The 14,386-nt window shown below is 40.6% G+C and overlaps 1 protein-coding gene across 1 annotated transcript in view; it reads right to left on the bottom strand.

Moving 5' to 3' along the window:
- cryl1 (crystallin, lambda 1) overlaps positions 1–14,386 on the bottom strand; it is a 36,364-nt gene that overhangs the window by 16,712 nt on the left and 5,266 nt on the right. Inside the window, exons 5-6 of the mRNA XM_038721166.1 lie at positions 12,937–13,032; positions 10,712–10,810 (exon numbers count right to left, since the gene is read on the bottom strand). Of these exons, the coding sequence (XP_038577094.1) occupies positions 10,712–10,810; positions 12,937–13,032 (195 nt within the window). The remainder of the gene's footprint in view (positions 1–10,711; positions 10,811–12,936; positions 13,033–14,386) is intronic.

Consider the following 14,386-nt stretch of genomic DNA (forward strand, 5'->3'; position numbering starts at 1 on the left):
ACCTAATCTTGTATGTGACTCAGGAGTAACGGATTGTCTCAGTGAGTAATTCGTTCATTTTCACGCATTAGTAAATAGTCTGGGACTCTTACGTTCACTCGTCACACGGCAGCTGCATGGGCTCCGTCAGCACAGGAAACAGAATTGATTAGTTCACGACTCTCAACTGTGGTTCTCTGGGTTTGAGTCGTTCATTTGACACGTGACAAACACAAACAACAAATCTAAAATGGGAAAGAGCTGGACTGCTGGTTCTTTGGTAAGCAGTAAGGATCACTGTTGAGTCCGACTACCTTTAATTTGAGCAAATAATCACTTGTTTTACTCCCAGTTTGCTAAACGCAGCCATGGCAACAGATGTTTTTCCACTCAGTCCAGCGTGTTCTGAAAGGGGAAGTGACATCAACGCAAACCCTCTACAGTGGGTCTCTGGGTTTGAGTCGTTCATTTGTGACGTGACCGCTGGCTACTGTGGAGCAGGAATGAACTAATCGTTCAGCGCTCACATGGGTCCTCCTGGGAGTCTGTCTTCACTCGGCAGGCTGACTTCATGCCACTCTTGTGTTCTTGAGAAAATAAGGGATGGTCTGATGGGAGATTAACAATTTAGAACACAAACGAAAGAAACAAGTACAGCCATGTCTATATACATCATCATGCAAACCACGCAAATCAGTGGAAACATTTCTATGCAGGCGTAAACGCAGGAGATGGACCTACCTACTGTCTGTGTACAGTAAAGGAAATTCCCCTTCATGCATTCATACTTCATTAGTACCGTAAAGAATTCTCTAAGTATAAAAAAAGTGTGAAGTCACATGAATAACTTAAATTCCATTCCTGGTATTTGAAGGCCAACAAGACAATCCTTGTAGTGTTCCACAAGTATGTCAACTTGTCTTCTTGTATGTTAGTATGTCTTTACAGATGTTTTCTCAGCTGTAGTTGAGTTACTGGGTTGTGAAATATATTTTATTTGAAAATATTAAGAATGCATTAAGTTAAGGCAAATTCCTTTATTTTTGTTGTTCACTGAAGACATTTGGGTTTAAAATCAAAATATGAGTATGAGACAAGAGTTCAGAATTTCAGCTTTCATTTCCTGGTATTCACATCTAGATGTGTTAAACAACTCAGGACATACCACCCATTTTTCAAGTGAGCAAAACTATTGGCACATGTGACTGACAGATGTTTCTTGTTGCCCAGGTGTTGCCTTTTTGGTTGATTGTCCAAACATTAAATAGCTCTGCATGACTAGTCTAAGTTTTCATCCTTGATTCAAACCTATAAAGACTGCATTTCCTGTTAACAGGAGGACAAACCAACATGACAAGAGGACAAACCAACATGAAGACCAGAGAGCTGTCTACGGGGGGTCGCGGGGTGCCCTGGCTTTTGGGGGTGGGGGTCTCTGCGCGGGTTGATCTGGTTGCAGTTTAGTGGGCTGCGGTGGGATTGTAGGGCGATTGTTGATGCATCTTGATGCATTGTGCTTTTTCCCTGGGCAGGGTCTCTGAATGGCTGCTGGGCGTTTAGTTTGTGCATTGGAGTCCGGGGGAGGCATTTCCTCGTTGGCTTGGAGGGACCTGTTTGCGTCCCTGTTTTGCTTCGTTGGCCTCGGATCCATGCTTCCTCATGTCGGCCAGTTGTTGGACCCCTCTGGAGGTATATAGTTAGTTTTCGGGATGTGCAGTGTGGGTGCGGGGCAGGGCTGTGCTCCGGTTTGTTCTGGGCTTGTGCCTGGAGTTCTCGGCCCTTGACGGGTGGGTGGGTTGGTGGTGGCATGCAGCTGAGCTGGTTGATTTTGCCTCGTTGCTGGTTTGGCTGGTGTTGCATGGCGACCGGGGGGCGTGCTGGGCATGGGGGATGTCGGCTGGCGCCGGCGGCCTTAGTTTTTTACGGCGGTTGGGGGGATGGCGGACTTTTATTGGCAGGTGCATGGTGACCTGTGTGGCGCGTTTCCTGCTGGGCTGGGACTTGCAGCTGGTGTTTCTTTCCGCTGGCTTTCGCTGTCGTGTTATTCCGCTTGCTCTCTCTCGTTTGCCCGTCCTCGCACGCGGGATTCGCAGGGGGCTGCTGGGCATTGGGTATCACCGTGCTCGCGCAGTGTGCACGTTGGGCTCGTCACTTGTGCATTGGTGTTGATGATTGCGTGGCATTTGGGCGTTTTGGTTGTTCACTGCGCGGCGGTGGGGTGCTGGGTGGGGGGGGGAGCACTGGTCTATGTTGTGTGTGCGCCGTGGTCGGTCCGGGCGCTGCTCTTCCGCGGGTTACGCTTCTTGCTTCTTGTCGGCATTACGTCAACTGCCATTTGGGTCTCACATTCACCCACGCGCACACAGACACACACAGTCTCACACATGGACACATGAACAAATTTAGGTTGTCCATGGTAGAATTATTCCTGATGCTTTTCTTTCAGTTACTTATTTAAATTAATTGTTATTATTCCAGCTCTCATGGCTGTGCTGTGTTGCTTATTTAGTGTGCGTGACTGTTTCTTGTTTCCATTTTTCTCTTAGTTGTCTTACTATGTCAGCTGTTTATTGCTGCTGTTCGGCTGGTTGTCTTTTCACATGGGTCCTCCTGGGAGTCTGTCTTCACTCGGCAGGCTGACTTCATGCCAGCACCGGGGAAATGAGAGGCAAGTCTGTTGTCGGGTAACAGTCACTGGACTGACATATCTAATATCTATTTAGATAATTTTGTGACATTTAATAAAGCATAACATTATTACAGCGCAGTGATGTTGTGCTAAGTTATAGTTTTAACACAGCCGTCCCATAACTTTTAGTCCTGCTAGTGTTTACAGCTAACAGCTGATGAGAGTTGTTCTGGGTCCACTTCAGAGCCCTGACAGGGTTCTACTGGGAGCTGAATTACCACAGAGGTCGTCTCCTCTCCAAAACAAATTGACCGGCTCATTAAAACATTAAAACACAGCCACATAGCAACGTTAGCACTGTGGTGTGTTTACAGCTAACAGCTGATCCGGGTCCGCCAGAGAACGCAACATAACTTTTACTTTTTATTTAACGACAGAGCCGTGCTGTTGTTTCACAGCTCCTGACTGGTGAACAACCTGCAGTGTTTGAGATTATTATTAAATTTATTATATTTTTAATTTTTAATGAGTGTATTTTATTCATCTAGTGTGAAGCTTATTACTTCAATATATTCCCTGTAAATCTGACGTTAATGTTACTCATGGATAGGTGTTAGGCTAATGTATGAATGACCACTTTAGAGATATAGTGATAGTAAATATAATTATATGGCTGGTCTGGTTGTATACTCAGGAAACATTGTGAAAATGGACATATTTAGCTGGAGTAGTGGCTTAATTGAATATTGACAACATATTTCTGTGGTTTTTACATGGTTTTAATTTGGTTGTGGCTCCATGGTGCTTTATAGAACCATGATAGAGAAAGAGAAACAGGTGAATTTGTGCATTATACTTTGTCAATTAGAGCAAGCCAGGCAGCCTTCCGTGTTTGTGAACTGCACTGTTTTGTTTTTTTTTAATTGCCCACTATAACCAGCCTAGTTAAAGAGGTGGTATTCTGCTTTTATGGAGTTATATATCTTTTTTGTGCATGTAACATGTTTTTGCAAAGTGAAAAAGCCCAAAGTCCAGCCAAAAGGGAGTTCCCATCTCCCACACAAAGCTCTGCTCTGAACCGCTTGAAAACAGCTCGTTTGTAGTCCAGCCCTTCACTTCCTTTACTTGTGAATTTGTGAACACGCGTCATAAAGCTTGCCAAGCAGCTTGCGGGGTCAGGCACGCCCTCAAACCAAGCTAGTCTGAGCGGAGGCCCTTTGGCTCGACTCGCCTTTGTTTGGTTTTCCATTGTAGAAATGTTGTACCTGCTTCCAGGTACTTTTTTTCGTATCACTTCACCTCCTTCGAGGTTCCAAGCGAGCTGAGGGATACTAAAACGTAACGTGAAAACATCACAGACTGCTGATTGGTCAAAGAGAATATTCACTATTCAATGCATCATCATTGCGTGCGCCAGACAGAGGCCAGCAACAGAAAGTTTTATATTTTACAGTTTCCGTATGTAATTTCATCACTACTGCTGTAGAACCGCACTGATATCTACCAGACACCTGCAGTTTAAGTTTGTTAGACACACTAGGCTTAGAGGTTGCTGCTCATTTTGTATTTTGTTTCTTGCTGAACAGGTCAGAGTTTCGTTTAGTTTGATTTTGAGTTAGCAAGTCTCCCAAAATCTCTCATTTTGGAGAGACCTCTTTAAGTTATATTTGTTTCTTTGATTTAACCAGCATCCCTTTTTCCGTTCCTTTGTAAATCCTGCAAATAAACAACTTGCACTTTCACCAAAAACATTCTAGTTCATGTTGCTTCCCTTTCCCTACGAGCCGGGTCATAAAAAATCAGTAAGTGACATCACCAACGACCTCCACAGTGCAGGGGTGAAGGTATCACAATAGACTGTTCGAAGAAGAGAGCAGAAATATAGAGGCCACACCACAAGATGCAAACCACTCATCAGCAGGAAGAATCGGAAGGCCAGAGTGAAATTTGAAAAGAAGTACAGAGATGAGCAGCAGGACAGGACAATGACCCAAAGCACACTGACAACAAAACAAAGGACTTCATCAGGTAAAAAAGTGAGAGGTTTTAGACTGGCCAAGTCAATCAGCTGACCTTAAGCCAATAGAGCATGCATTTGGAGGGAGAAACACCCTGAAACAAACAAGAATTGAAAGAAGCTGCAGTAAAAGCCTGGAATAGCATCACAAATGAAGAATGCAACAGTTTGGTGAGGTTGATGGGTCGCAGGCTTGAGGTAGTTATTGCAAGCAAGGGTTATGCCACCAAATATTAAATGTTATTTACTTTAAGATTATTTGTTCCATTACTTTTGCTCACCTAAGAATGCTGTGGTCTAATACAAACGGAAATATGTCCTAAGTTGTTTAACACATCTAGATGTGAATACCAGGAAATAAAAGCTGAAATCCTGAACTCTTGTCTCATCTTTTGATCTTAAACCTAAATGTCTTCAGTGAACAACATAAACAAAGGAATTTCCCTTACCGTTCCAATACATTTGGAGGGGACTGTACATATTTATAGTCATTTCTTATTTCAACACTTTAAATTCTCCTTAATTATTCACTTTATTTTAGGGTATAATCACAAACTACTTTACTCTGCTCACCTTGCTTTTTCCTTCAGTTCTTTTTCTTTACCTACTCTTACTCTCTTACTGCACACACACCAGCTTGCCCCACCGCTCTGTTTCTGTCTCCCTGTATCTGTCTGCTTTGTTGACTTTCTTTGTCAGCAATATAAAGTCGCCCAAAAAACACAACTCACCATTCTGTTTTCACAGCAGCAGGTGAGCTGAGTGTAGAGGAGGCTTGTAGTTAATGACGATATCGGCACCAACCAGGTGTGTTCAATTTCTTTACCTGGTCCATGTCCACGATTGTGAAATATCCGCTGTTTCCGTGTCGTCTAATGCAATACTAGAGAACATCTCTCTCTCCATTTGTGTGTTTCTCTGCAGAGCGTGTGTGATTGTCAGTAGACCACACAGAAGGGGTTGAGATTATCCACTAGTCTATCGTAATACTTGTTTGTTATCATTTGTTTTTCATCCATATCATGTTGTGTGCATTGTGAATCTTAACAATTCTCTTTATATGTTGTCTAATTCCTTGTAAGTCTGTGTTATCTCTTAGCCCTTTTCTAGTTACGTAAATATATACTGTATTTACTGTAAAGGGTGTAATGGCACTATGTAAACTAATAGGCAGATTTCCACTACCACAATTCATTTTTATTAACACTAAGGTTTTGAAAGCACCTCAGGTTGGCTAAAAGAATTAGTCAACCTGAGGTGCCAGGCAGGTAGGGGACATTTTCATTTTCAGGAAGAAAAGCCTATCATTCACAGAAACAGTATTTTGTTTGCTTTTGGACAAATCATTCTCTATTACAGCTCTTTCTGACTCAAATCGGCAATGGTAAGGTCAATGGACCTTCTCTGTTGAAATAACTGACATCATCATGTTTTGAGCATCCCTCCCATATTGTTGTTGCTCTTCCATGTCAGGTCATGATTCATTCAGTCCCTGTATTTTTCTGTGTAGTGTGTAACTGTAAGTGTAACTGTAGTTGTCGTACCTTGTGAGTACCTTTTCTGTGTGTGTGTGTGTGTAGGTGTGTGTGTGTGTGTGTGCGTGAGAGAGAGAGTCAGAGAGGGGTCACAGTTTTTGTCCATCTGATACAGTTTCACACTGTAACTTAGGAGTATAGTAATGTCAAGGACCAGGACACAGTGTGCTGATTTGTGAAAGGGCTGCTCTTTGTTACACATCTCTGACAGAGGAAAGAGGTAAAGAAAAAGAGAAACACTGATCCAAGTCCCTCTTTAGGGTTATTATGGGCCTGTGTGTGTTGGCACTGAAACAAGAGATGGGATTTGTTCTATTGTACAGAAGTAATTCATCCCCACGGAGGGCAGAGCTAGTTCATTGCAGCTTTGATTATCTTGTAATCTAGTCAGTAGTCAGCACAAAGGAGTTTTTGTTTGGTAGAAATAACCAACACACTATTTGAAGAGATTTATTCCAAACTCCACAAAGTGATTGCAGGCATTAACAAAATTGGAAATTATAATGAATTATTACGAGTTCATCTTAATATTTCTGATGACAGATTTGTCTTAAAGGGGAACACATCAAGATCAGTTTAATTATGTTGTATTTGCATTTTTATCTTAAAATAACAGCTTCAAAATAATTTTCAAGGTACGCTGTCATTTCCAGTTGCTGACTAGTCATTGCCAGCGTCATGTAACACTGAAATCCTGCCCAAGACATCTATCATGAGAAAAGCATAATGCTTTACGGCACCGACACGACTCTTCAGCAAGCAAGCTATAGGAAGAAGCAAAAAGTATATAACGTAAAATGTAAGTTCTTTGGAAGACGCAAGCTCTGTATTTTCAGGATGGATATCACGGCAGAGGCTGTGAAGAAGATGTTGTTGGAGGAAGCAAGGAAGAGAAAAAGAGAGAGTGACCAAGCAAGAGACTGGACAATAGTAAATGTCAGACTGGCTTTTACTTGTTGGCGTGAGCTAAAACAGCTGAAAGTATGCAAGACAGATGCCATGCTGGCCTTCTTGCTGCTGGACTAGTAAGTAATAACTCATTAGCTGGCTTTCTATGTCATGTGTTGTTGTGCTTGCTTTATATTTGGCTATGTTAGCAAAGTTGTAGACTTGCTAGTGCATTTGGGAAGTCATGCACAGAGGTTGTACGAGAAGGCCTGGCTCGCAGTCTCTAATTCATCCCAAAGGTGTTCTATCGGGTTGGGTCAGGACTGTGTGCAGGCCAGTCAAGTTCTCCACACCAAACTCTCTCATCCATGTCTTTATGGATCTTGCTTTGTGCACTGGTGTGCAATCATGTTGGAACAGAAAGGGGCCAAATTCAAACTGTTTCCACAAAGTTGGGAGCATGAAACTGTCCAAAATGTCTTGGTATGGTGAAGCATTTCAGTTCATTACAGTTCTTTTCACTGGAACTAAGCGGCCAAGCCCAACCCCTGAAAAGCAACCCCACATCATAATCCCTCCTCCACCAATCTTTAGACTTGGCACAGTGCAGTCAGGCAAATACTGTTCTCCTGGCAACCGCCAAACCCAGACTCGTCCATCGGATTGCCAGACAGAGAAGCGTGAGTCACTCCTGAGAACATGTCTCCACTGCTCTAGTGTCCAGTGGCGTCGTGCTTTACATCACTGCATCAGACGCTTTGCATTGCACTTGGTGATGTATGGCTTGGATGCAGCTGCTCGGCCATTAAATCCCATTCCATGAAGCTCTCTACGCACTGCTTTCTTGAGCAAATCCGAAGGCCACACGACGTTTGGAGGTCTGTAGCTATTGGCTCTGCAGGAAGTTGGCGACTTTTGCGCACTGCGCACCTCAGCATGCGCTGACCCTGCTCTGTGATTTTATGTGGCCTACCACCCAATCGCTTACACTTTGTTATAATAAATTTCACGAAATGTACTTATTGCACAGATGGCAACCTATCACGGTATCACTCTTGCATTCACTCATGAGAGAGAGCAACCCACTCTTTCACAAATGTTTGTTGAAGCAGTCTGCATGCCTTGGTGCTCGATTTTATACACCTGTGGCTATAGAAGTGATTGGCACGCCTCAATGATTCGGAGGAGTTTCCCGAAACTTTTGGCAATATAGTGTATATAGACATTTATATTATATTGAATTTATATAGAAATCTTTATTGCGAACATGCAAGAGAAAGTATTAAAAAAATACAACAGATGAGCAGCAAAAGTACCCTTCTTTCCTGTGTTAACATACTTCTATCTATTCTATGTCCCAAAATATGAGGGATTAAAAATATATATATATATATATATATATATATATATATATATATATATATATATAGTAAAAGGTATAATGTTGCTGGTATGATGACACAGGCTCTCATGGTGAAGTGTAAGATGTGCTGCTCAGATCGTCGCCGAAATGAAAAGCAAGACGTTCTGCTCAGGTAGGCAGTGTGGCCCGGCTGCTAGTCCACATCCTTTTCCGTAACTCACAGATGTCAGCCAGTCTCACTATGATGCTAATTTCCACATTGTGGGTTATAATGTTAGAAAGGTTTCTTTATAATTGTAATGTTTTTGACTTAGGAAAAGCTGATTGAGGAAATTACTTCTCAGGTTAAATTTTTTTAAATTTTATGCTGATGGCAATATATTTTTAAATATCATACACTGGTATCAATGGTTTGACTTTGTCACTTTAGCTTTCATTAAAACAGAATTCTACTGAGATTTACTGACCAAACATAATAATAATAAAATGTAACAAATATCACAACATGTAAAATACAAAAGAGAAACGCCAGAGCCACAAAACACATACGACTAGAAAGAAAATATAAATCAGATATTTAGAGATATTTAGTACAAAAGCTTATAAATCTTCTACAGAAATATCTTCTGTCACATTATTCAATAAAGTTATTTGAGGTAATTCTGATGTCAGTGTCAGTTAAGCCTGAAGCAAAATGAAATGGCAGTCTGTCATCACACTCATCATCCTTATTATCATTCTAACCATTTCTTCTCCGAGCATCATGTTATGATGCCTGTCATCAGAAGCTAAAGCTCATTTACCGTCACTGTGTTCCTTTCTGGAAGGAGGCCATGGAGATTATAACAGAGATGACTTCCTCTTCTCTGCCTCTATTACCAAACCATCAGCAGCACCACTCAGCCACACAAGGCCTCACTGAGACTGAGGAGCTCTTGTCCAGAAATACACACACACACACACACACACACCACACACACACACACCCACCACACACACACACACACACACGTTTTGTTTTTGTTGGAAATTCACCTTTAGTATTATATAGTTAAGACATAGCAATTCTTAAACATGTGAAGACAAATGCCCCGATCCAAAATTCATCATTAAACTTGCCCGGTATCCTAAGGAGTAGTGGATGTGGAAACACAGCTTTGGTAAAGGACAGTTGTCCCACAAAATGCTATTTATTCAAATAAAAACGTCACTCTGCTTATGCTCTCATTAACCAATCTCAGCCCTAAAACAGAATCTTTCTTTACTCTCATGCAGTCAGTGGAAAAAATCCTCTTTAATATAATGATAAAATCCCGCTTTTTCCAGTTGAGAACTATAACCAAGGTAAAGGCCTATCTCCCTCCTAAAGATTTGGGGAGGGTGATTAATACCTTTATAACTTCCCGCCTTGACTATTGCAACTCCTTATACAGTATGTGGGCTTAGACAAGTCATCTATTGAGCGCCTGCAGTTAGTCCAAAATGCTGCTGCCCACCTCCTGACAGGGAAGAAGAAGAGGGACCACATCACACCTGTGTTGCGTTCCCTCCACTGGCTTCCTGTTAATTACAGGATTGCTTTTAAAATCTTACTTTTAACTTTTAAATGCCTTAATGGATTGGCTCCATTGTACTTAATGGAGCTTCTTCACGTTCATACTGCAGCTAGAGTGCTGAGATCCACCAATCTCCTCCTCCTTGATGTACCCAGAAGCAGACTTTAAACCAGAGGCCTTTAGTGTAGCTAAAACCCTAACCTGTGGAACAACCTGCCAGTCCATAGCAGAACTGCCCCAACTCTCGAACGTTTTAAATCACTGTTTTAAATCTCTTTTCTTTGGCATTTCCTTTGAGTTAAGTCTGTTATTATTCCTGGCAATTTTAATATCACTATATATCGTATACTGTATATTATAATGTTTTATTGCTGTACTTTTACTGTGTAAGTAGTGTCTTGTTATTGTATTTTAACCTGTGAAGCACCTTGGTCAACCTTGGTTGTTTTGTGCAATATAAATAAAATTAATATTGATATTGATAAACCATAAACCATAAACCATAACCCTGAAGTGGTGTTAGTGTCACATCAAATAGCAGTAAATACAATGTCCAAAAGGAAAAACAAAAAAAAACTGGTGGTAGATGTAAACAGGACATGGGTCATGAGACAAAAGTTGTAGGTGTGTTTCAAACTGCACACTTATGTTAGAAGAAAAGCAGTCCAATAATTGCTTGAAAAATTGAAAAAGCATAACTGGTTCACCTAAGGACAGAAACAAGACGACCACGAAGACACTGACCTCAACCAGCCTCCAGGACTCTGCGATAATGGCCGCCTGCACCCTGTTGAGGGCAAAGCCATCGATCTCTTTCTTTAGACGGACTGGCGCCTGGCCGACCTAAATCAAGAGAAATCATCATGTCAAGGATGGCAATAGTTCCAAAATTCTGCATGTTTAGGAAAGTAAGTATAATTTTATTATACATCCAGGGATGTAAACTGATTTGCTTCCTTCTAGGAAGGCCAGTAGTTTCTGTTTATTTCAGCGTGAAATTCATCTTGCACAGACATGCATTTGAAACTTTCCTGGAATACTTCATCCTTCACACTTTAGGTTATATTTTGTTTTGTGAGGTTTGTTATCACTGTGTGCTAATCCCAGTAAGCCTGGAACTAGTGACACACCTGGAACTGGTGAGACCTGTGACTTACTTCACAGACAATGATATTAGATAATCAAACCTGGATCACAACTAACAAAAAAGTGGACATTGTGAAATGGTTTGCAAACTAGTTTTCTTACCAACGCATATAACATCTTATTTCACTTATTCAATTCACTTTATATACCTCTTTAGGATTCCTAAAGGTGCAGTGTGTAATATTTCTGAGGATTTATTGACATCAATGCAACATTTTATCTATAACTATGTTTTCAGTGGTGTATAAAGACCTTACATAATGAACCATTATGTTTTTATTACCTTAGAATGAGCCATTTATATCTACATAACCGCGAGCACCCCCTCCTATGGAGGTCACAGTATTGTGTCGTCATGTTTCTACCATAGCCGACAACGGACAAACAGCGCTACACAGTTTATTTCATCATCACGGTGTTCTTCTTCTGCTTGTAAAATTCCGGCAGTGTAGACGCCCATCACTACATTAAATGCGTCCGTAGAAGAAGAAGAGGAAATAATAATAATAATAATAATAATAATAATAATAAACAGTCTCTGAGTAGTCTTCTGGTTTATTAGAAGTAAGAAGAGAAGTGACATTTGGACAAATGAAGGAGCACACACGTGTTATTTAGCACGAGAGCCGACAGCCTGTAGATCTTTATACCATGAAGCCAGAGGAGTTGGGACAGACGCAGACAGATGACGGCATAAAATCACGGACATGATAGGGTGTGGATTTTCCCAGATGGAAGGCTTTGATGTGGGACAGATGTTTTCAAAGCGGAGCAGAAGTTGTCTGTTTTCTGCTGGACAGGTAATTAAGTTTGTAGGAAGTTGGAAGCTCAGATCAGCAGCTAAACTTCCGTTGAATACTGCCCTGGTGGAAAACATGTATTTATTTTACTGCTAATAGTGACACATAACATGACCGTGTGCCCATCAAGTGACCAATAATGATTACTTTCCAAATTTGCATTACAATTTTTTTTTTGGGCTAGTGCTTTGCCACTGTGCATACAAATGTGTAATTTGTACTTTCACATGATAAATGCCCATTAAAAATGTTGCACCATGAAATTATGGCAATCAATACTACTTTGTGTTTCTGTTGTATTTTAATTAAAAATAGACATTTTGGTAAGATTTGCAGATTGCTTATCTAATTAAGCAAAGTGAGATGAGCCTTGATCCTCACCTGACAATGCATTTGGAAACTTCATGTATTATGTAGTTTATAATGGTGCTGACTGTGGTGCAGAAACAGTGAGGCTTACATTTTCCTGTTATCTGTCAGTGGTCATACTTGATGCACTAGAGAGTTTTTGAGATGTTCTTCATTTACTTTGGTATGTTAGTCCAGATGAGCCAACACTCCCAAGATGTAACAAAAAGTATGATTACAGTCCAGTAAAATACTGTATTACAGGAGAATGAGACATCATGTAATACTTCATTTCTTGATGTGGTTGTTGTTTAATTCACAATAGCATATGGTTTTATTAAATAATCAAGTAAATATAATTTCTTAATATATCAATGTAAAGAAACCTGATTTCTTGACTGGCAACTCTCTGCTCACAGAGGACATCTTTTGTCCTGTCTCAGGCACCGTAGCTTTACAACTGGCTTGGATAGAGGAGGGGGGTGCAATTCGTAACTCTCGCCACTAGATGCCACTAAAACTTACACACTGAACCTTTAACAGGCCTTCATGGCTTGGCTTTCTAATAAACCTGATGCCACCGTGTCTGATAGTGACTTGTATTTTGCATCTCTCCTGCAAGTTCTGACATACTGGTAGTTGAAAGCCGAGGATTGTGTAATCTGGGAGTTTTACCTTGGTCATTAGGGCATGGGTGGTGTCCATAACGGCCGTTACTGTCTCTGGGTGAGGTACCAGCTCCACCAGTTTGACATGGTAGGGGGGGTTTACCTGTGGAGCACAGGACAATCACACATCCTACAGAAGATAATTCGCTGAAACAGAGGAACTGGGGCTAAGTGACATTTCCTCAGGTTTACATGTTCGTAAAAAGCCTGAAAGGTATTGCGTAATATTTTCCATTATAAGACTTTTTTCAAATACCAGGTCACACTGGACTATAACACACCTTGTTACCACCTGTAGGGCGCCAAATGAAATACATTATAACCACATAACTCAGTATGCCATTTTAAACTAACTTTTACATTAAAGCTGGGGTAGTCAACCTTGGATAACTTGGAAGAAACAGCTAGATTCTGAATGTATCCAACTGAAAGAATCCCCCTCCAGGCCTCACTCCAGAGAAATTCCCCCGAAAACATATCTTCAAGTGCAATGTGCACAGGCAGGTGCGCAGGCAGGTAGGCCAGGCAATCTGGATTTTTTCCATTTTTGTGTCAATGCATTTCATTTATTAATTGGTGTCATGAGTGTCAGAGTACGGTCTAGACCTGCTCTTTTATGAAAAGTGCTCTGAGATAACTGTTGTTGTGAATTGGCGCTATATAAATAAAACTTAATTTATTTGAATTGAAATATAAAGACAATTTTAACCAATGTAACAAAAATACTTCTGAAATAAATCAAACATTTATCAAATAAAAAAGGTTGAACTGCATCACTGCTGTTGTGATAAAGCTGTGATGTTAGTTTCTCCTTGTCCAATTGTAAAATTTAAAAAGGCACAATATTTCATAAAGAACTGGGACACTAAGAAAGAGTCATTGTTTGTAGACATGCAACAAAAAAGCTGAGTGTGGTGAGGTGAGACGGTGATGGACATGCTTCAGCTAACTATGACCTGGATGACACAGTATATTCACAGACATTTGGTTAGGTTTGGTTTTACTATTAAAAGCCTAAAACAGATGAAATACAATTTCCAATTTTATTCTATCATCTTTTGGAAATTACATTAATTTCTCAATAATTTGGAGAAATTATTTTGGTGGTAAAACATAATGTAACAATAGAAAGACAACGGATCCAGTCTGTACATAAGTCAAATTGGGTAGTTTAATGAGGCAGATTTGTGTTATTATTGTTAGATTCCAATATGGCTGCCAGAAGATGGACTACATCACCCAAAAGCAAAATTTGCAGTTACTGCAGTACTAATGCAGAATAAATGAAAAATAAATGAAAGAAGGGACACTTTTAAATGGCTTCCACTTTATATAGCAGTAATGCATGATGAGGACGGGGTACCTGTAAATACATACATACATAGAAATTAACTAATCTGGCTTCCCCAGTTTGTAGTTTATTATTAGGTTGAAATCCCTTTACACTACCCGCTGGT

The sequence above is a fragment of the Micropterus salmoides genome, unplaced genomic scaffold, assembly GCF_014851395.1.
Source record: "Micropterus salmoides isolate LMB-PRFRI ecotype aquatic unplaced genomic scaffold, ASM1485139v1 Ms_hic_scaffold_15, whole genome shotgun sequence".
NCBI classification, from domain to species: domain Eukaryota; kingdom Metazoa; phylum Chordata; class Actinopteri; order Centrarchiformes; family Centrarchidae; genus Micropterus; species Micropterus salmoides.